General features: G+C 38.2%; 1 protein-coding gene across 3 annotated transcripts in view; it reads right to left on the bottom strand.

The window, feature by feature from the left end:
- Positions 1-2,079: 2,079 nt before the first annotated feature.
- Positions 2,080-19,888, bottom strand: part of apba2b (amyloid beta (A4) precursor protein-binding, family A, member 2b) — a 79,184-nt gene continuing 61,375 nt past the window's right edge. Inside the window, exons 7-14 of one of the 3 annotated variants that reach the window (XM_084404276.1) lie at positions 15,191-15,226; positions 14,030-14,116; positions 10,885-11,070; positions 7,479-7,658; positions 4,642-4,854; positions 4,269-4,388; positions 4,049-4,189; positions 2,080-3,500 (exon numbers count right to left, since the gene is read on the bottom strand). In XM_084404276.1, coding sequence (XP_084260402.1) covers positions 3,429-3,500; positions 4,049-4,189; positions 4,269-4,388; positions 4,642-4,854; positions 7,479-7,658; positions 10,885-11,070; positions 14,030-14,116; positions 15,191-15,226 — 1,035 coding nt within the window. In that variant the 3' untranslated portion in view covers positions 2,080-3,428. Of the gene's footprint in view, positions 3,501-4,048; positions 4,190-4,268; positions 4,389-4,641; positions 4,855-7,478; positions 7,659-10,884; positions 11,071-14,029; positions 14,120-15,190; positions 15,227-19,888 lie in introns of all 3 variants that reach the window. The other 2 variants (XM_084404277.1, XM_084404278.1) reach the window with 2 other exon arrangements.

Here is a 19,888-nt window from a genome sequence, read left to right as displayed (position 1 = left end):
AAGTAATACAAAGTGGTAAGTTAAGTATCCAATATATGATATAAAATTAACTCATATAATATACCGATGAGCCAAAACATTATGACCACATGCATAATATGCTGTTGTTCTTCCGCGTGCTACCAAAACAGCGCTGACCCGCCGAGGCATGGACTCGTCTGGCACCACCACCAGCAGCAGATCCTTCAAGTCCTGTAGGTTGTGAGGTGGAGCCACTGTGGATCGAACTTGTTGGTCCAGCACATTCCACAGATGCTCGATTGGATTGAGGTCTGTAGAATTTGGAGGCCAGAGCAACACCTTGAATCGTGTCTTTATCATGTTCCTCAAACCATTCCTGGACAATGTGTGCAGTCTGCAGGGGCGTCATTTGTGGGGGGTATGGGGGGGAGATAACCCCGCCGATATTTAAATATATGCATTACAACCCCCCCAATATTTATACCATGATCACATGAAAAGGAGGCATACCCAAACTTCAACCCCCCCAATGTTCAAACCAAATCTACGCCCTTGGCAGTCTGGCAGGGCGCATTATCCTGCTGAAAGAGGTCACTTCCAGCAGGGAACACCATTGTCATGAAGGGGTGTACCTGGTCTGCAACAATGGTAGGTGGTACGTGTCAAATGTACATCCTTGAATAGCTGGATGCAGGGTTTCCCAGCAGAGTATCACCCTCCCTCCCGCGGTTAGTCATCGTCCCAAAGTGCATCATGGTTCAAAGAAAATGTGGCTCATCGGACCAGGCGACCTTCATCCACTGCTCAAAGGTCCAGTTCTGATTCTTGTGTGCCCGTTGTAGGCGCTTTCGATGGTGGACAGGGGTCGTCATATGCTCGTTGATTGGTCTGCGGCTGCGCAGCCCCCTATGCAGCAGAGTGCAATGCATTGTGTTGTGACACATGCCTCCCATATTAACCATCATTACAATTTTCTGACTTGTGCCACAGTAGACCTTATGTTGGCTCGAACCAGATAGGGTAGCATTTGTTGCCCTCGTGCACTGAAGAGCTTTGGGTGCCCAACACCCTAGCGCAGATTTGTGGTTTGTTCCTCCTCGGACCACTGTTGGAAAATTCTCACCACTGCTGACCGGGACCTACCCACAAGCCGTGCCGTTTCAGAGCTACTCTGACCCAGTCGCCTTGCCATAACAATTAGGCCCTTGTCAAAGTCTCTCAGATCTTTATTCCTGCATCCAACATGCTGATTACAAGAACTGATTGTTTACCATCTAATCTACCAAACATGTGGCCACGTTAGGAGATGATCATTAATATTTGCTTTATTGTGTTAGAAAACACAATTCTATCTTTATATATAATACAGTTTTCACGTTTATATTTGTTTGTGCAGAGTACTGAGATGTATTGAAATATTATACTCAGACCTTTTTGTGCTGATGATGGTGTTTTTGTCTAGGCTGCTCGTTCAGGAGGAGTGGCTGGTGGTGTTGGTTGGGCTTGGTCCTGAGATGACCACTGAGATGACCTTGGTACTGAGATGCTGTTTTTAAACAGCTAATCTTTACAAATGATATCTCTTACTTTTGAGCTGCATTAAACGGTATATGTTGTAATTATGCTCATAGTGTGTTTTTGCCAGTGTTCATGAAAGCGTTGTAGTGTATTTTAATAACCTCTAGGGGGAGCAGTGATCTGCAAAATTGGAGAACGGTAATAAAAACCCACACACACTTTAATGAATATCCTGTCTCACAATCTTGCTATAAAGCTTGGCGACGCCTCTTTAATCTCCCCTAAGATCAGTTAAAGGAGTTTTACTATTGAGTGTTTTCTTCCCTTATTCTTTTCTTGACTATGTCAAAGCCTGGAAATCTGAGCTGGCTGAACTGATTTCCAACTGTGAGACTCAAATCTATGCTCATTAGGGCCATAATATCAGGCGAGGGAGCTATTTAAAAGTTTTGGAGGTTGGCAGCTGTTCGAGGTGGTTGGCATGGATTTTGACTCAAGCCTCCAGGTTGTATGTCCCACTCAGGCTTCATTACTTTAAGCAATTCTTTATTTCCCAAGTACGCCAAGCAAAACTGCCAGAGAATCAAGGTAAAACAACATGAAGGGCTTATGTAACACTTTATTGTTATTTTGCCATAGTGTCATTTTAAGATGCATGCAGACAGGTATTCATGTTCATGTATTATTAGTTGTTTCACAATTCATCTTCAAAAGCTTTCTTACGCGGCGGTAAGGCTTTTGGTCACAGTGTCTTTTTATTTTCCCAAGGCCAAAGCCTCACAAAGATAAAATGGGACTAACAGTGATTCCTACATGGACACAGTACTAAACCAGGTTAAACGTTTATGTACAGACATTCTAATACTGCTTAAGGAAGTGGACACACTATTAACAACACTATTACATTCACCACTGACTCAAATGAGTTGCAGCTGTGCATACACAAAAAAAAAAAGCACACTTAAAAAATAAACTCTTACATTTCATACAATGTTTTTGTGTTTGAAACAAAATTCATTTACAGCATGGCAAGAGAATGTTTGATTATTACAGCATGGGAGAAGTCCAGAAATTGTTTACACACTGTATTTTACAAAAGATTTGCTCACTTGCTCACATGTAAAAAAAACGACTCAAAATTTGCTCAGTCTTTAATGCCCACTAGATGACATTTATCCGCTGAAGGCTGGCTATGTGGAACGATCCTCTTCTGTTGATAAAGTCCCTGCTGATACTAGTCAGTCTTGCAAAGTTCACTGTACGATGAGTATGGATTACACCTGTACTTCTTGAGCATTTTTTAAATGTGTCATGATGCCACATAATTATTTGCTGCTGTAAGTTCACTTATGTTAATGTAGGGGGCATGTACTGGTTTAGTGCGCATTTGAATGAATTTAAAATTCAATGACACCTGAAATGGATCAAGTATAATGTCCAATACCTTGTTTATAATAATAAAAAAGTCTTATTAACAGAAACAAACATTCTGGAATGGTAACTAGGCGTGATGTTTTGGGCTTCTACTGTCTGGACTTCTCTCTCTGGCTTTTCCATTCCTTTCTGATATTGATATAATGATTACATATTTACAAAACAAACTTGCATCTCTCTAACTATGTCCACACATACATAAATGTAAATAAATTAAACAAGAATAGCATCAAAATAAAATGTACAAAGCCCCCCCCCCCCTTACATTATGAAGAAAGGACTTGAGATGCATCGACTCCATCTTCATCTTCATCTTCACACCCCGAGAGCAGACATTACACATCAACAGAATCCACACTATTCAGAAATGACACACCATATCTCTTAAGTAATGTTAGCAGACAGCAAGAGTGATGGAAGTTATTTTTGGTGAAGATAAAAAGAGAAAGGTGACTGCTGCATTCAGACATTTGCCAGTGTCCGGGGTTGTGTATCTCAGCCAAGTCCAACTCAGATCATATATACATAGGAGTCTCCTGACCAGTTAAGAGTCTAAACATGGCGGCTGGCATAGTCTTCATGTGGATCTGTTTCAAGTAAAAGGAGATCTTTTTACTACAAAAACATAATATAATATAATATAATATAATTAGTGCAGTTAAGACATTTATTTTTAAAGAGGGTGACACTTTTATTCAGCAAGGATGCATTAAATTGATCAAAAGTGACAGTAAAGACATTTAGGCTATGTTACAAAAAAATCAAATAAATGCTGTCCTTTCTTTCTATGCATCAAAGAATCCTGGATCACGGTTTCCACTAAAATATCAGGCAGCACAACTGTTTTCAGCACTGATAATAAGAAATGTTTCTTGAGGATCATGTGACACTGAAGACTGGAGTAATGATGCTGAAAATTCAGCTTTGCCATTACAGTAATAAATTACGTTTTAAAATAGATTCAAATAGAAAACAGTTCTTTTAAATTGTAGTAATAATTCACAATATTAAAATTTTTACTGTATTTTTGATCAAATAAATACAGCCTTGGTGAGCATAAGAGACTTCTTTCAAAAACATAAAAAAATCTTACCAACTGCAAACTTTTGAACGGTAGTGTATGTATAGTTCTCACCTCGCCGACAGAATTGGAGAGAGCTTGGACGATCTTCTCGTGTGCCGTGGCAACAACGCTTTGGCCGTTTATCTCAATAATACGATGACCAACCCGCACGCCTCCTCTCTCTGCGATCCCTCCACGCATTAGACTGCAGATCTAAGGAGCACAAAACAAAAGTAGCAATTATACTTCAGTACTGTATTTCAGACCTGTTCCTCTATCCCTCCATACTCACAATGCCATTCTGCACACTGAAACCCAGCTGGTACTTGAGGTCTGGTCTCTTAATGAGAACCGTGGTTACAGGAGGGCAACTAACGATGTTCAACTTCACCTGCACCTGATTTTTCAGGCCCTGATGGAAATAAACAAAACATGTGATTATATAACTCAGTACCAATCACACCAGATGCACTGTATTATTGCATTGGGATTATAACAACAGAAAATCAAGATTTGCAACCACTTTATTGATTGTCCTGTGGTCTTTTAGCAGCCCTAAACCAGAGACCCTTAATAACTAGCTACTCAGAATAACACAGATGGAGTCATGGGCAAGCCAAGATTCAGCCCACTGCGCACTGTGACAGCCCGACCCCTCTGCACACCTTGATGATTCCCTGACAGGTGGCGAGAGGCAGCCCCACCAGGCTGGTGTTGTTGATTGACATGATCTGGTCACCGATGCTGAGCTTCCCAGAACGGGCGGCAGGGCCTCCATTCATCATGTTGGCCAGGATGACGGTGGGCAGAATAGAGCCCCAGCCAGACTCCACAATAACTATGCCCAGAATCTCCCCCTTCTGCTTCTCCAGCTGCAACTGTGGGGTGAGAGAGAGAGAGAGAGAGAGAGAGAGAGGGGGAGAGAGAGAGAGAGAGAGAGAGAGAGAGAGAGAGAGAGAGAAGCATAAGCAAGGGATTGTAGTTGATTATCAATAAAAGGCCATAAAAAGACAAAGCAATTAAGGAAACAATTTTACTCAGTTGATAATATGAGACTGGCAGCATCAGGGTTCAAAATAGCACAACCTCTACCTCTAGTGTACATTATGTGCTCAAAGGAAATTATAATTAAGGAAAATGTAGTTATTTGATGCACTGGTCCCATGGTCATAACCAAAAAAAAAAAAAAATATATATATATATACTGTATACAGTATATATATAAAATTGTGTCAATGGCATTTGTTCATGTACAAATAATCTATATACTTCTGTTTAAAAGTTTAAAAAGTTAAAAGTCCCTTCTCTTCACCAAGGCTGCATTTATTTGATTAAAAATACATTTAAACTGTAATATTGCGAAACGTTATTGTGAAATTTGTTTTCTATTTTAAAATTTAATTTATTAAACATATTTAAAGCTGAATTTTCAGCACTCATTAATGGAGTCTTCAGTGTCGCATGATCTTTCAGAAATCCTTCTAATATGCTGATTTTGAGCTAAAGAAACATTTCTAGACAACAAAGAAACTTTGATAGATTTTTTAAATTCTTTTCTATGATGTCAATTTAATGCATCCTTGATGAATACAATTATTAATTTCTTAAAAAAAAGAACTTTTAAATGATAGTGAATATTAAATAATTGTTAGAGAACTTCAATATCTGATGCAGCATCTGATTATTTATTGGACATTGGGATTTTAATCACTGTAATTTTGTCTTGTCTGTAAGACTGGTTTCTTTATATGACAATTGAGTGAGCTATCAAATGGGCGGGACTTTGCAACAGACTGTCAATAACTCAAAGTGTTGAAAAACGCAGTTTGGAATTTAGTCGGACCGACCAGGGGGGCAGTGTTTCGGAAAACATTGAAGCTTCCCCGGGCGCCGCCATTGATTAGCGGACCCCCACCTGCTGTTAGCATTCCATTGACTCCCATTCATTTTGGCGTCACTTTGACAGCGAATAACTTTACATCTGAGGCGTTTAAAGACTCCATTTGTCCATTATTTATTTCTAAAGAAACACGAAAATGTATAAAAGGCTCCATTACCTTGTATCTTACGTTATGGCCCCGTAGATGCAGTTTTTGTAAAAATAGGCTAACGATTGCGTCATAATCACGCGACTCTCTGTCGCACAGTAGAGAAATTACCGTATGGACAGGAGGAGAAGCTCGCGCGCAATCGGGGGGACGTGGAGGCAAAATGAAGTAATTAATCAGAATACTTAGCAAAAGTTGCTCCTGCTCCTAGCTCATGGACACCTCCTACTCACACTCTCCGTCTCTGCAAGTTTCGGAAGGGAATGATTCAGATTTCTCTTGGCACAGCTACTAGAAGACAGACGGGTTGCTCACGTCACATCTACGTCGTCAAGCTCAGTTTGAGTCTGCGCAGTACGCTCGACCATCAGGAAGTGAGAGCTTCTAATTGACTTCACTTTTTTCCGTTGAAACCTATGGGGTCGCTGTGTCCAGTTTATATACTGTCTATGGGACCGACACACGAAAAACAACAACAAATGTGTGTAGCCAATCAGCATTAGGGGGCTTATGACGGTGGAGGAGAGAGAACGAGATAGGACCCGTGTTAATATTAGAAAAGCTTTCCAGCGCTGGAGAGAGCTAAGCAAGAAGGCCTGAAAACAGACGCAGAGGTTGCTTTGATTCCGCTCCACACGTGAGTAACACTGGGATTGAGTGTCATTGTTTGTCTGGAGCTGCTGTGCAGTTGGCTACTAACAACGAACTCTTGTTTGTAATTACTATTATGTACTGTATGTTCATTTTTGGCGCTTGTCATTCGTTCATCATCTGCGCTTTATTTTCCGTGAAGCATTATTTTGTTGCGCTTCTGCTATGATAATAAACAGACATCCACTCTTGGATTGCGTGCGTAATGGAGGCCAGCTAGTGAGAGTCGCGCTGACGTCTGCTAGAGATTGTTAGTGCATTCCGGTTCTAGGCTGACTCTGTGGTTAGGATTGGCGGGTGAGTTTTGGAGGCGGAGCAATGAAGAGAGGGGTGTGTTTGTTTGGGTTGATTTCAAATATCAGCCATGTCCAACAGCTTACCCCACCTTTAATAGCCATTTCAGAAGCAGCTTTTGGGATCAACATTGTAGACAACTAAATTTATCTGAGCTGAGCACACATTTTTCTATTAAGTGATATCTTCTGAAAAGCACCGGTCTCCACCGGTTATAAATGCACAGCAACACTATGCTAAATCCTTTATATAAGCCATTATATAAGCAAAACATTTAAGTTCACCATCAGTTGCTTTAGAAACTAGTACAAATGTTACCAATGATTTCCTTGTGTGTTTGTTTTTTCAACAAACGAAAGCGTTTAACATTTGTGCTGCTGTCCGTCATCACTGTTCTCTGCTTTCTAGTAATCCCACTTGTATTGACCAGAAAACCAGCAGTGTCAGGTCAGCTATGTAGTACACAGAGAGAGCACTTAATAGAAGAAAGAAAGTGTCAGGCAGCTGACCTCTTTGCAGTTATCCGAGTTTGAGAAGTGGATGAGGTCATCATTGTACATCTCCTGTGTGTTGATGATGTCGCTGTACTCTTTCTGGCTCAGGTCCTCTGGGTTGATCCCATTGGCTCTGAGGAATTCCTGGTAGGCCACGCTGAATGCCTGACCAATAGACTGTGCTATGAGCTGGGCCTGGATTTGTTGGAGAAGAAAACCAGGTGAAAACAACTGCAAAAATCAATTAACCTGTGTATACATTTGTCATTAATTATAAATGGGTTACATGCGAGAGGTAAACAGAACTAAATCTACTTTACACATAGGGCCCTATCTTGCACCCAGCACAATTGACTTTGTACAACGACGCATGTATCATTCCTATTTTGCACCCGACGCACAGCAGAATTTTCCCTCGACAGACGCATGTCGGTAAATTAGGGAATGAACTTTCGCTCCCGGGGGCGGTTCAGTGAAAAGAGGAGGTGTGTTCCGGCACAAACGTTCCCTGGTGCTATTTTGCAGTTCCAGAACACAATTCCACCACAGACCAGGAAAAACCTAGTCTAAAGTCAGTGGCACATTTTCAGTGGCGCGTTCAGATGCTATTTTAAGGGCGCATGCTTGGCCATAATGTAGTGTGTGCACAACGCGTATACACTTTGCTTCTCTCATCTACACAGATGCAGCAGTTGCCATTTTTGCAAACCATACATAATTACAAGAAAAAATATTCCACACGAGGGAAATCACTGTGGTGTCCATGAAGATTTCTAGATAAATCTAGCTTACACATTTACCCAAATTATTATGCGCCTGTTTAACCGAAGCTAATTTGGGTGTGTTTCTCCCATCCCCATACAATGTCACTTCTCTGTCTTTACGGCCCTGACGAGAACGTCGGTCTCCTCGGCTGTGAACCGCTCCTGGCGTTCGCCTGGCAAATCCGCCGTGATAATAGCAATGCGCCATGGAACAAGCGCGCCTGCTTTTAAAGGGAATGTTAGATGACGCTCTGATTGGTTTATTTCACATTATACCCAAACCACACCTATGAGTAATGTAGCTACTTCAGACCAACCCATTTTAGATCCGCCCACAAATTTACTTGCGTTTCGCGTTTGATACTTGCATTTCAGATTGTTAAAATAGGGCCCATGTTCTTTTATTATGAGCCTCTTAAACAAAAAAAGCAAGTTAAGTCACATTTACTTATATAGGGCTTTATACAATACAGATTGTTTCAATAATAAACAGAAAAATAACAGTGTTGAAATTCATCAGTTATAAAAGAAATTAAATTTCAGCCATAAAGCAGCTCTAAAGAAGACAATAGTGTCATTGCTCATCTCAAATTAGGTTAATGCTAATTAAATTTAGTTCAATAACAGTGTCAACGTTGCAAAGTTCGTCAGTAATAAAACTCATTTAAACTATAAAGCAGTTCTACAGAAGATAATAGTGTCATTACCCAGCTCAGTTCTGTTCAAATTTTGTTCTCATCTGATAGTGTCAGTGCAGTCAAATCAATAATATTACTGAAAATTAATTGTATTTAAAAACCAAAGCACCATCAGGTGACCACAGTGGAGAAAAACCTTGTGAGAAACCAAGCTTATTCAGGAGGCTGTTCTCCTCTGGTCGAAAAGAACATTAGTTGTTCTGAATACAAGCTTCTGTGCCTTTTGTATACATCTATACACTGCAGATCAATGCACCAAATGAACACTGTGTCATTTTTTCACTCCATTGATTTGATGTTTTGTGAATCTGCTCAATCATAGTGTATCATTGTACATCGATTTCACACTTTATAGCAGGTTTTTTTTTTTTTTTTTTTTACGGTTTCCATAACTGCCAGCTGTCGTCTCTGAAGCCACGGAGGTGCTACAGTTAGTGCTCACTGTGAAATGTGAATACACTGGGCTATTTCAAGACCTGCAACCTTATTCAAATCTTAATGAATAATCTTCTGTGGAAGTAGAAAAGTAGCTGGATAAAGGCTATTATATCGAATGCTAAAGAGGTGCAGTGGAAAAGAGGTTCACTCCCTTTGCTATTTTCTATAGTGGCTGTTTTCTAATGCCAAGCCATGGTTTCTGATTAAAGAGTTCCCCCCTCAGGCGACGTGTGCAGGTAAGGGGTCATCCCATTAATAATCTAACATCCCAACGTGTGTGCGGGCTTTGATTTGCACAGAAAAAACGGCTGCTTCAGGAGAACTAAACATCTAAATCAGCCATGATAACAACAAAAAGAAAAACACACCAATGGACCCCAGACGTGAAATGGAGCAAAGTTCACACTTTTGTTTTTAGGATAACAACTTGTATGATATGATAAAATGTGTAATTATTGTACTCTGCTAACTAAGTAGATAATGGAAATGTGATATGAAAAATAGGTTTAGTAAAAATAAAGAAGTGCAAGCCTCTATAAATGACTCATTTGTGGGTGCGCACATAGACACGCACACACTTATTGGCTGAAACATCAAAGAGTGTAATTAGACAGCATGAGTGAGGAACAACTGCAATGCAGAGGAGAGAAAAGTAGGTCCATTAGAACAGGATTATGTAAAGCTGCAGCCAGGGTTACTTTTGAGGCTATTATCTGAACCTCAGGTGAATCTGTATGTGAGCTTCAGCTGAATAACGGCTCCCATTCCATAAATCCACTACCGTTCAAAAGTTTTTTAGAAAATAATATTTAAATTCAGCAAGGATGCATTAAATTGATCAAAAGTGACAGTAAGGACATTTATATAGTTAAAAAATATTTATATTTAAAATAACTGCTTTTGTTTTTAACTTTTTATTCATCAAATAATCCCAGTTTCCACAAAAATAAGCAGCACATCAGTTTTCATCATTGATAATAAGAAATGTTACTTGAGATCCAAATCAGCATATTAGATTGATTTCTGAAGGACCATGTGACACTGAAAACTGGAGGAATTCAGCGTTTCCGACATACAGTAGGAATAAACTACATAATTATTTTATTAGAAATCACTTATAAATTATAAAAAATATATTTCACAGAATAACTGTTTTTACTGTATTTTGATCAAACAATTGCAGCCTTGTTGGTCATAAGAGACTTCTTTCAAAAACATTCAATGACAAATCTTGACCCCAAACTTTTAAACATAGTGTATATACAAATCAAATGTTTGGAAACTTTTACATTTAAGAATAACACAAAAGCTGCATGTATGCTGGCCACATGTCCTCTGTTTTCCCTTCACCATCTATTCCGACTCACCCATAAAAAATAACTAAATAAATAAAGTATACATTTATTTATATAAAAGAAAGTCATATTTAGGCACAATTTATTAAGTGAACATAATTTATTTTTGTCCAATCTTTGGACCGGTATAGTGAATGTATTTAAAAAAAAGGAAAGCCACACTCACATCTTCGGACTCAAAGACATGGCATATCATTTTGTACTGCTTCTTGGCCTCAGGAGCTCCAGGGGTCGTCTCGATGCAGTCCTGTGAAGCGGTGCGTGGCATGCGGCGTCTTGCCATCAGAACCACGATGTTCCCGATGTCAGCAATGTATGAGATGGTGCGCAAAGCATTATCCATCATGGTCTCCTACGAAACAACCAAGAGAGTAACCACAATCACTTCTAAGCATGCTGTGGCAGCACCTCCCAATACATCACACCAGACTAAAGTTAAAGGAACTGTTCACTTAAAAAATTAAATTCTGTTATCATTTACTCACCCTCAAGTTGTTTCAAACTTGTATGAATTTCTTTCTTCTGCTGAACACAAAAGAAGATATGTCGGTAACCAGACAGTTGATGGACCCCATTGACTTCCATAGTATTTATTTTCTACTATGGAAGTCAATGGGGTCCATCAACTGTCTGGTTACCGATATTCTTCAAAATATCTTCCTTTGTGCTCAGCAGAAGAAAGAAATTCATACAGGTTTGAAACAACTTGAGGGTGAGTAAATGATGACAGGATTTTCATTTTTTAAGTGAACTATTCCTTTAAGGCTGTGTTTTAATACCATTTAGCAGCTTAGTTATCATTTTGCAGACTTTCTTATCCCAATGGGCATTATATTTTCTTAGCAGTCTGGGGTTAAACATGCACAGTGGGTTTCCGGAACACTCCTATTCATGAATCTCCCCCTCAGGAAGATCTGTTTGAAGCTCCAAGCTTACAGCCTTGGGTTAACCCAGATTTTTAAACAGTAAGCCACGGCCATCCCTGCTCAGGAAAGGGGAAATGAGTCTTGACCTTGAAGTTGTATTCACTAAAATATCTCTTAGATGCTGTTTGAGACACAGCACAAAAAAAGCATGAATGACACTCATTTGTACAAAAGAATAGGTAATACATCATCAGATAGCTGAAATAATTAATGATCCAGAGTACAGAGGAAATTCATGCAGAATTTTGATTCAGTGAACACAAAGGTCATGTGTGGGGGTTTCAATTTCATTTTTCATTTTAGTGCAGCCCTTCTTTAAATTATAGGACCATAATATGTGACATGTTTACTTCAAAGCCTCTATGGAACAGATTGTGAAGCACAGGTCTAGGATAATTTATTATAAATAACCTCTTCTTTCAACTTAATGCACAAATTTTACATACAGCTAGAAGATATATGATACCCTGAAAAAAAGCTTCCTCTGTTATTCACTAATAATACCCAGGTTACATGAAGGAAATACCAGTGCTGGCAAAGAAGGAAAAGAATAGTGTTTAAGGTAATGTTTTAGGTTCTTTGGTTCTGTGTTATGGAAATTTTGCATCTGAGATGCTTTATCATTGTCGTTTTGTTTTTGGGTTGGCTGTGCACCAGAATCCACAAAGTCATTATAAACTCAGCAAAACCGTCCCTTTTTCAGGATACTGTATTTAAAGATTCTTTTGTAAAATCCAAATAAGCTTTACATATATTTATCGGAAATGGTTTGAACAAATGCTTGTTCAATAAACCATAAGCAATTATTGCACATGCACTTGTGGAACAGTCTTTAAGATACTAACAGTTTACAGGTGATAGACAATAAAAGTCACAGTTACCATAACTTAGGACACTAAAGAGACCATTCTACTGACTCTGAAAAACAACAGGGAGACAGAAAAGACAGCTGATCGTCCTTGCAGTGCCAAACCTTGTGTAACCATGTGTCCCACCAGACGTGTTTGAGAACTTGCAAGTGCCTTGATGGAAGAGTGGAGTAATATCTCAAGCAAGAACTGGCAAATCTGGTGCAGTCCATGAGGATGTAGTACTCAAAACAGCTTAAAAACAGAAACTTAATTCTAAGTTTCAGGCGTATAGGGTACATTGAATGTTTAAGGAGTACCTTGCAGGCACTGTAATGAATCTGTTACAGCCAATAGAGACTCACTGTGAGATGTGACAGGCAGGGTGAGGACTGACACTGCATTGCAGCACATAATGAAATGTCCATGCCAGCCTGCCCACTCACTGCTGTTCAGTAAGAACTCATACACATAAACGCAGCAACATAGCTATGTTACTCAGTATCAGGGCAATAAATGTACCATTAAATGCCGCAGAGCATGTAGCTCTTCCTTCCTTCTGTTTATAGTACCACTAGAGTGGAAAAGGAGGAGCTGTTGATCGTATACTGCATGTGTAAAATGTGCAGCTGGAGATTAAGTACAAAGCTTATAGCCATCATTAAGCTCTCCATCAATAACAAAACGCACATCCCTTCTCTCAATGGATACACATTGCGTGTTTTATGTCAGTTATGTAACAAAAAGTTATGTAATATAAAATATCTGAATAAAAAAGCGCTCTCTTTACATAAATATTTCACCATTCTAAAAAAGATGTATCTCCTTTTTTCAAAATATCATTTATAATGTATAATCTATGTCTTGAAAACTTCTCTGTCTTCATATTTTGCACACATATATACATACTTGAATATATATACATACTATTTGGACTAAATTATGTAAATAATGCACTGTAATCTTAATATATTTAATTGTATACAATATATTTTAACAATATATTCATTGACTTTTTTCACAAATTAAAAGTGATTTTTTTTATTATAAAATAATATTTCAAGGGAGAAAGAAAACAAATGCTCAGAAACTACAAGATCCAATTTCAGCATATCAAAATATACCCTGCATTACTTAGTGTAAAAAGTCTACATCAAAAAAAAGAAATACAACCCCAGAGTCAAGATAATTTGCAAATGGTCCCCAAACTTTTTAAAAATAGAACATAATCTCAGTTAATATTTTAAGAATTTATAAAAAATAATTATTTTAAAAAATCTGATATTAATAATTAAGAAAACAAGCAAAGGTGAAATGAAACCTGTATAGGCTACATATTTTGGTTCAGGGCTATTTTGATCATATTTTATGGGCTTATTTAATTAGCTTTTTATGAAAAGCATCCAAGTGTTACAATTAATTTAGCTGTCAGTTAATGATTTAAACTAATGTGCTTCTATTTACTCCCATTTTATAGTGTGGTCTTTTTCAGATTTTATTTCGAAACCTGTAGCTCTAGGCAGCTGCATGAACTCACCTGGGTGTCTGCATTGAGCACTTTGATCCTCTGAGTTGAGATGAAAAGATCCACCTCCGTCAAAGTCTGAGCATCTCCCTCTGGGCTCTGCTGACAAAAAGAAAAAAAAAAGAAAAGAAAAAAAAGAACAAAACTGTGAAAAACTGCCCCCTACCTCCAAGAGGTCACCAATGTATCAATGCCATAATTCACAATGGCTCATGAAAAGCCCTAAGGAAAAGGCACAAACTCACAAGCTCCTAATGAAAGTATGTTATGCTTCATAAATCATGCACTAGTATAAGTTTGTCCACATGGGAGGGGAGCCCAGAGCAGTGCTTAACCTCAGTAAATTGCAGCGTTAATAGTCCAAATGGGAAACAATATGGTATGCTCGAGGGCAAAGAACATATGGATTGAAAATGTGAAACTGCATTGCTCATTGATAACCTGTCCAATTAATAATTGATTACTGCTGGGCAATGGTGGCACGTACTCACAATCAAAACTGTTGAAAACATTTTTTTCTTTTTAAACTCTTCAAAGCCTATTAGTGAGAAACACAGTGAAGTAATCAGGCCAAGAGACAAATAATAACTGGGTATACAGCCTCCTGTTATAAGTAGAAGCCATGCAGAGGTTTGAAGTAATGAGATGATTGACACTAGAGAGCAAAGTGAAGGAGAGAGAGAGCGAGACCCATTCGGCGCAGTGAGGTGATGCAATGACAGACGCAAGTAAAATAACACAATGGACACACTTAACCAGCTGTCAGGCTGTCTCAGAGTGCCAATCATTTACCTGTCAGCACATTTCTGCTCAGATCCTTACTTTTGTTTTGCGCTACTGCAATAAGAACTTGGTTCTACACAAACATTTTTTTTATAGGGTTAAAAGCGCAGTCTGTGTAAAATGGCTTTGAAATTTGTGACTCCATACTGTATCTTCAAAGGTTCATATGCTTCAGTTGCAGCCCAGAAGAGGCTGGTTCGCCAATAGTTAGTTAGACTGCGGTGATGAAGAGGCCCTCACAGATCCCAGACAGCCCGATCTAAAGCTTCTCTCCACATGGTATGAACCAGCACTTATGAAAACTACACAGATGATGGACACAGTCATGGAGTGGATGGTAAAAAAAAAAGGCAAGTTCTTTCTTCTATCGCTCTCTTTGTTTTTACACACCGCCTTTTTCTTGATTTTGGCTGCCTTCTGTACCCTCTGGGAGACGTTCAGGACAGTACAGGGGTCGTCACACACGGGAGCAGCAAAAAGGCATGAAGGTAAAAAAAAACATTAAAAAACAGGCAAAAACATATAAACAACCAAACACAAAGTCTGCATGCCATGTATGGCATGTGTGTTCTTTGTACACAAACACAAACAAACCCAGAATGCAGCAACATTTCCCCTTCACACACATACATACGGATAGCAAATCATAGGACATGCAGATATGGGTTTAATAACTGTTACACTGAAAGCCAAAAAATACAGAAGGTTTGAATTTCTCAGCAGCAGGATAAGAAAAAAATGTCTATTTGTACCTAAATAGATATTTTAGCCCTCTTATAACACAAGCAGTCATTACTTTCAATAAATGTCAAATTGTTATAGTTGTGTGATTCATCACTGACACTGGATTCATTGTCAGAATCTCACAACAAATGCAGACACCTCAGTTTATTAACCTGTCATTTATTATGACTGCAGGGAGAACAACAGCTGTCATAGTGGACCTGACTGGATACAATGTTTTCTACTGTGCAACCGTTATTGATTGCGACAACAAAATTAGAGAAACATGCAAGATATTATAATGCACTAGCAATGTTTTTTTGAGAAAGGAAAATCTAGAAAGAATATGATTGTTTTAAATCACTTGGTTTAATTTTGCACTTTCCGGTCAACTGAAATGTTATTTTCACTGACTGAAAATATGTTATGATTTTAGTCTTATTTATATACTATTATAGTATTTATTATTTTGAATTATCTTTTATAATTTTGAATTATCTTTTTTCAAATATTTTCAGTTTTCATTTTAATTTTAGTTTGTTTCAGTAATTTTGTTACGTGCTTTTTTTTATTTTTATATATATATATATTTCTATTTAGTTTACATTTTTTATTTCAGTCTTATTTTTTGTATAGTACTTCAAACTTATTTTAGTTAGTTGCCAAGGCAACATTTCTAATTTTCGCTTTTTGTTTTTTAAGTTTAAGTTCTTCATCTAATATCTATATTCTATTTTTGTCACGTTTTGGTTTTGTCATTGTCATGTTTCTGTGTCTTGTCATGTGATTCCCTGTTTGTCATGTGATCCTGCCATGTGTCTTGTCATTGGTTAATTGTCTGATCATTGTTCACAGGTGTCCCTTGTTTTGTAATCAGTCTGTGTATTTAAGCCCTCATGTTTGCCATGTGTCTTTGTCAAGTATTGTTTCCTGTAGATCACTGTTGTGTAAATCTATGTTCATGTCTTCGTTTTGAGTTTTCATGCCACGCCATGTTTTTATTTCATGTTTGATCTTGTTTGTAATAAACTGCACTTGGAACTGCAAACTGCCTCCAGTGGATCTGTTACAATTTTATTTCAGCTTTACTTAAATTAAAAATGTAATATTTTAATCTGAACAATAACAATGCTGATGCCATCTTAGTCAGAATAAAATGGACTAAAATTAATGAATATGACTAGGATATTTTCACTGAAAGACAAAAACTATGACTAAAATTATTTTAATTTAATTTCAAATTAAAGCTGTCTACAAAACATTAAACAATTCCAAGTAATATAAAGCATACTTGAATTATAAGAGTAAATCTGTCTAGAATGAACATACAATTTCAACATAAAGAAGAGTGATATGGTTAGAAAGAGGTAAAAATTGTCCTGCAATACATTTTTAAGAGCCCACACATTATGAGTCTGTCTGATAGTGTGTAAGCAGCTTGAATGCACAACACAAGCATTCTACATTCTGATCCCATTCAAGTCTCTCTCTACAGACTTCTTCCACCTGACTGGGAGCATGATCCTTTGAACTGCTCTCATCTCTTTCTGACTGAGCATCATGTGCACGACTGCTCCTTTACTGTCATTTTGGCTGCCAACATGCCTCATCCGCCATTGGCAGATGAGAGAGAGAGAGAAATGAGGAGATAAATCAACAGCACGAGAAGGAAAGAGCTTGAAAGTAAAGGGGAAATGAGACAGTGAACGTGTGGGCGATGAATGTTGCATAAATACTGCATCAATCTGGAGGCTACATGGATACACTTCAATAAAACATTAGGCATCTTTCCTACGATTCTTGCCTAAAACAAAAGAAATGGCTACATCCTGCTTTCTTGGCCAGCATGAAAAAGAATGTGCTGCAATTTATGTTGGCTTAAGTACTACTGTTATTATTCAGAAAATATGTGAGATACTAGAGACAGACTGAGGTATGGCAAGTGTTTCTCCTCCACAGCCCCATCAGTAAGGCTCAAGTACCCCTACATCGACACCAAATCTGTATGAAAAATATCACATGAGCGAAATCAGAACAATGGCAGAACATTTGTCAGATTAAACCGAATTAAGTGAGGGTAAAACTATTATAATTACCATGGAATTGCATCATGTTCAGTGTTTGCATATGCTGTGTGTTCTGATCTTGACCTTTAAAATAACATATTTCAAATCAGGAATAAAATCAGACACTGATGGTACCATATTGTGCTTCTTCTCACGCAAACAACAATAACACTATATATTTGAGGCTGGTCCAGGTAATGCACATTCAAGAGTAAACAACAGAAAAAAAAAGATGTGACCTTTTTAACTCTAAGGTGGAACCTATAGCCACCATACGGAGCTTCACAATTTCTCCCATTCAATTTTATAAGAATAGACCGTCTCCTCCCTTCTGGGTATGCGTACGTACACCCGGTTGGAAATCACTACTTTAGAAATGCGACGAGAAAAACAGTGTCCTCAGGCGCTGCACTGACAAACTGCGCACTCAGCTGTGGACAGACACATTATCATCTGCAGAGAGGAAGAGCAGATGTGTGAGTGCATGAATGTCAAGAGTTGTGTGTGTGTGTGTGTGTGAGCGAGATACCGAAAGGAAGATTGTGCAGCTCATCTCAACTTTTAAGAATCTATAGCCACATAATAATAGCAGGGATAGAGAGGAGAAGGAGAGAGTGTGTTGCCATGGTTTCATTTTGAATGGCTTTTAATGGAGGCTGGCAAGAAAAATGACCGGCATGGCCCTTGGAAGAGGGAACAGAAGGAGGTCTGAGATCACTGGTAGCCGGAGTAGACACTGAAGCTGCGTTCTGAATTACAAGGTCCCTACGCAGTGTTCACTCAGCAAGAAATATCTGTAGAACTTCAGTTCACTTGACAAAAATTATGCTCTACAGGGCCTACGAACACACTTGACAACTTGTGAAAATTATTGTATTAATATTATTTTATTCAGCAATAAGTACAATGCTAGGTTTATATTTCAAATAAATGCTTCTATTCATTAACGAATCCTGAAAAAAAGTATGGCGGTTTCCCCCGAAAATATTAAGCAGCACAACAAGTTTCAACATTGATAATGATAAGAAATATTGAAAATTCAGCTGTGCCATCACAGGAATAAATTACATTTTAAATACCTATATCAAAATACAAAACGGTTATTTTTTAATTATAATATTTCACAATATTGTGTTTTTTACAGTATTTTGATCAAACAAAGTTTAGTTTTGGTGAGCATAAGAGGCTTCTTTTAAAAACAAAAAAAACATAATTGTGTGTATATATATATATATATATATATATATATATATAATTGTATAATTTGTCATATTTGAAACTCCTGCATTTAGTGACTAGAATATTAATTTAAATGAAAGACTGTCATGTTTAACATATAAAACTAATTTTGGTTAATTTGCACTATATGTCTTCTTGATTGTGTCATACAGGGACGTCACTAGGATTGGAAGACAGGGGGGGCTTAGCCCCCAGGGTATATTTGTAACTTGCGTTTGCAAAATCTTTGCACTCACATCTAGAGCTACACTTATGTCATGCTAAGTTAAGCATTTCTTGTATTTTGCTTGTTCACTCTAGCTACTAGACTGCAGTTTTCCATAGCAAACCAAAATATCCCCTTTCCTTTACCTCAAGAAAACGTAGCTAAAGGTAAGCAGGTAATTAAAAACAACTTACAGTTTCACTCTGTATCACGACACTTAGCAGTACCAATCTTCCTTTCACCATAGCCTACAGTACTGTGCGTTCACACCAAACGCAACGTCAAATTCGCGTCTAGTTGGACGCTTGAACATTTTGAATCCATTCGCACGTCCAGAGCTAAACTGACGCACGTAAAAAGCAAAAGTTTGAAGCGAAATTGACGCGCCTAAACGCCTCATTCGCGCCGCAGGACCTCCAGACGCGCGTAAAGTAAATCACTCGCGCCAGACGCTCTATTCACGTTTGGTCAGGTGTGAACGCGTGTGTATCGGTGTGTGTAGGCGGGAGGGTGCATAACTTCAGACCAGAGCCATAGAGAGAATTCTTGATACATCGAATTGTTATTGCTGTTCTTATTATCATTTAGGGGGGCTTAAGAACATTTTGGGGTAGCTTCAGCCCCCCTAAAATAGGCCTAACGACGTCCCTGGTGTCATATATCTTGTGCATATTAAACTTATGCACAAAAACCAATAATGTCCATGTCTGAGGGGAATTAAACTGCATGAAACTTTCAGAGCTCCAACTTCTTGATTTTTGTGAAGATAAATAATGTCTGATCGATAAATTTCCTTCTCCACAAAATATAGTGATATATCAATGAATATTGGTAATACATACACCCTATGATTTG

Source organism: Rutilus rutilus (genome assembly GCF_951802725.1).
Source record: "Rutilus rutilus genome assembly, chromosome: 3".
Classification (NCBI taxonomy): domain Eukaryota; kingdom Metazoa; phylum Chordata; class Actinopteri; order Cypriniformes; family Leuciscidae; genus Rutilus; species Rutilus rutilus.
Note: the sequence above shows the minus strand (reverse complement) of the source record. Positions and strands in the feature narration are given on the sequence as shown.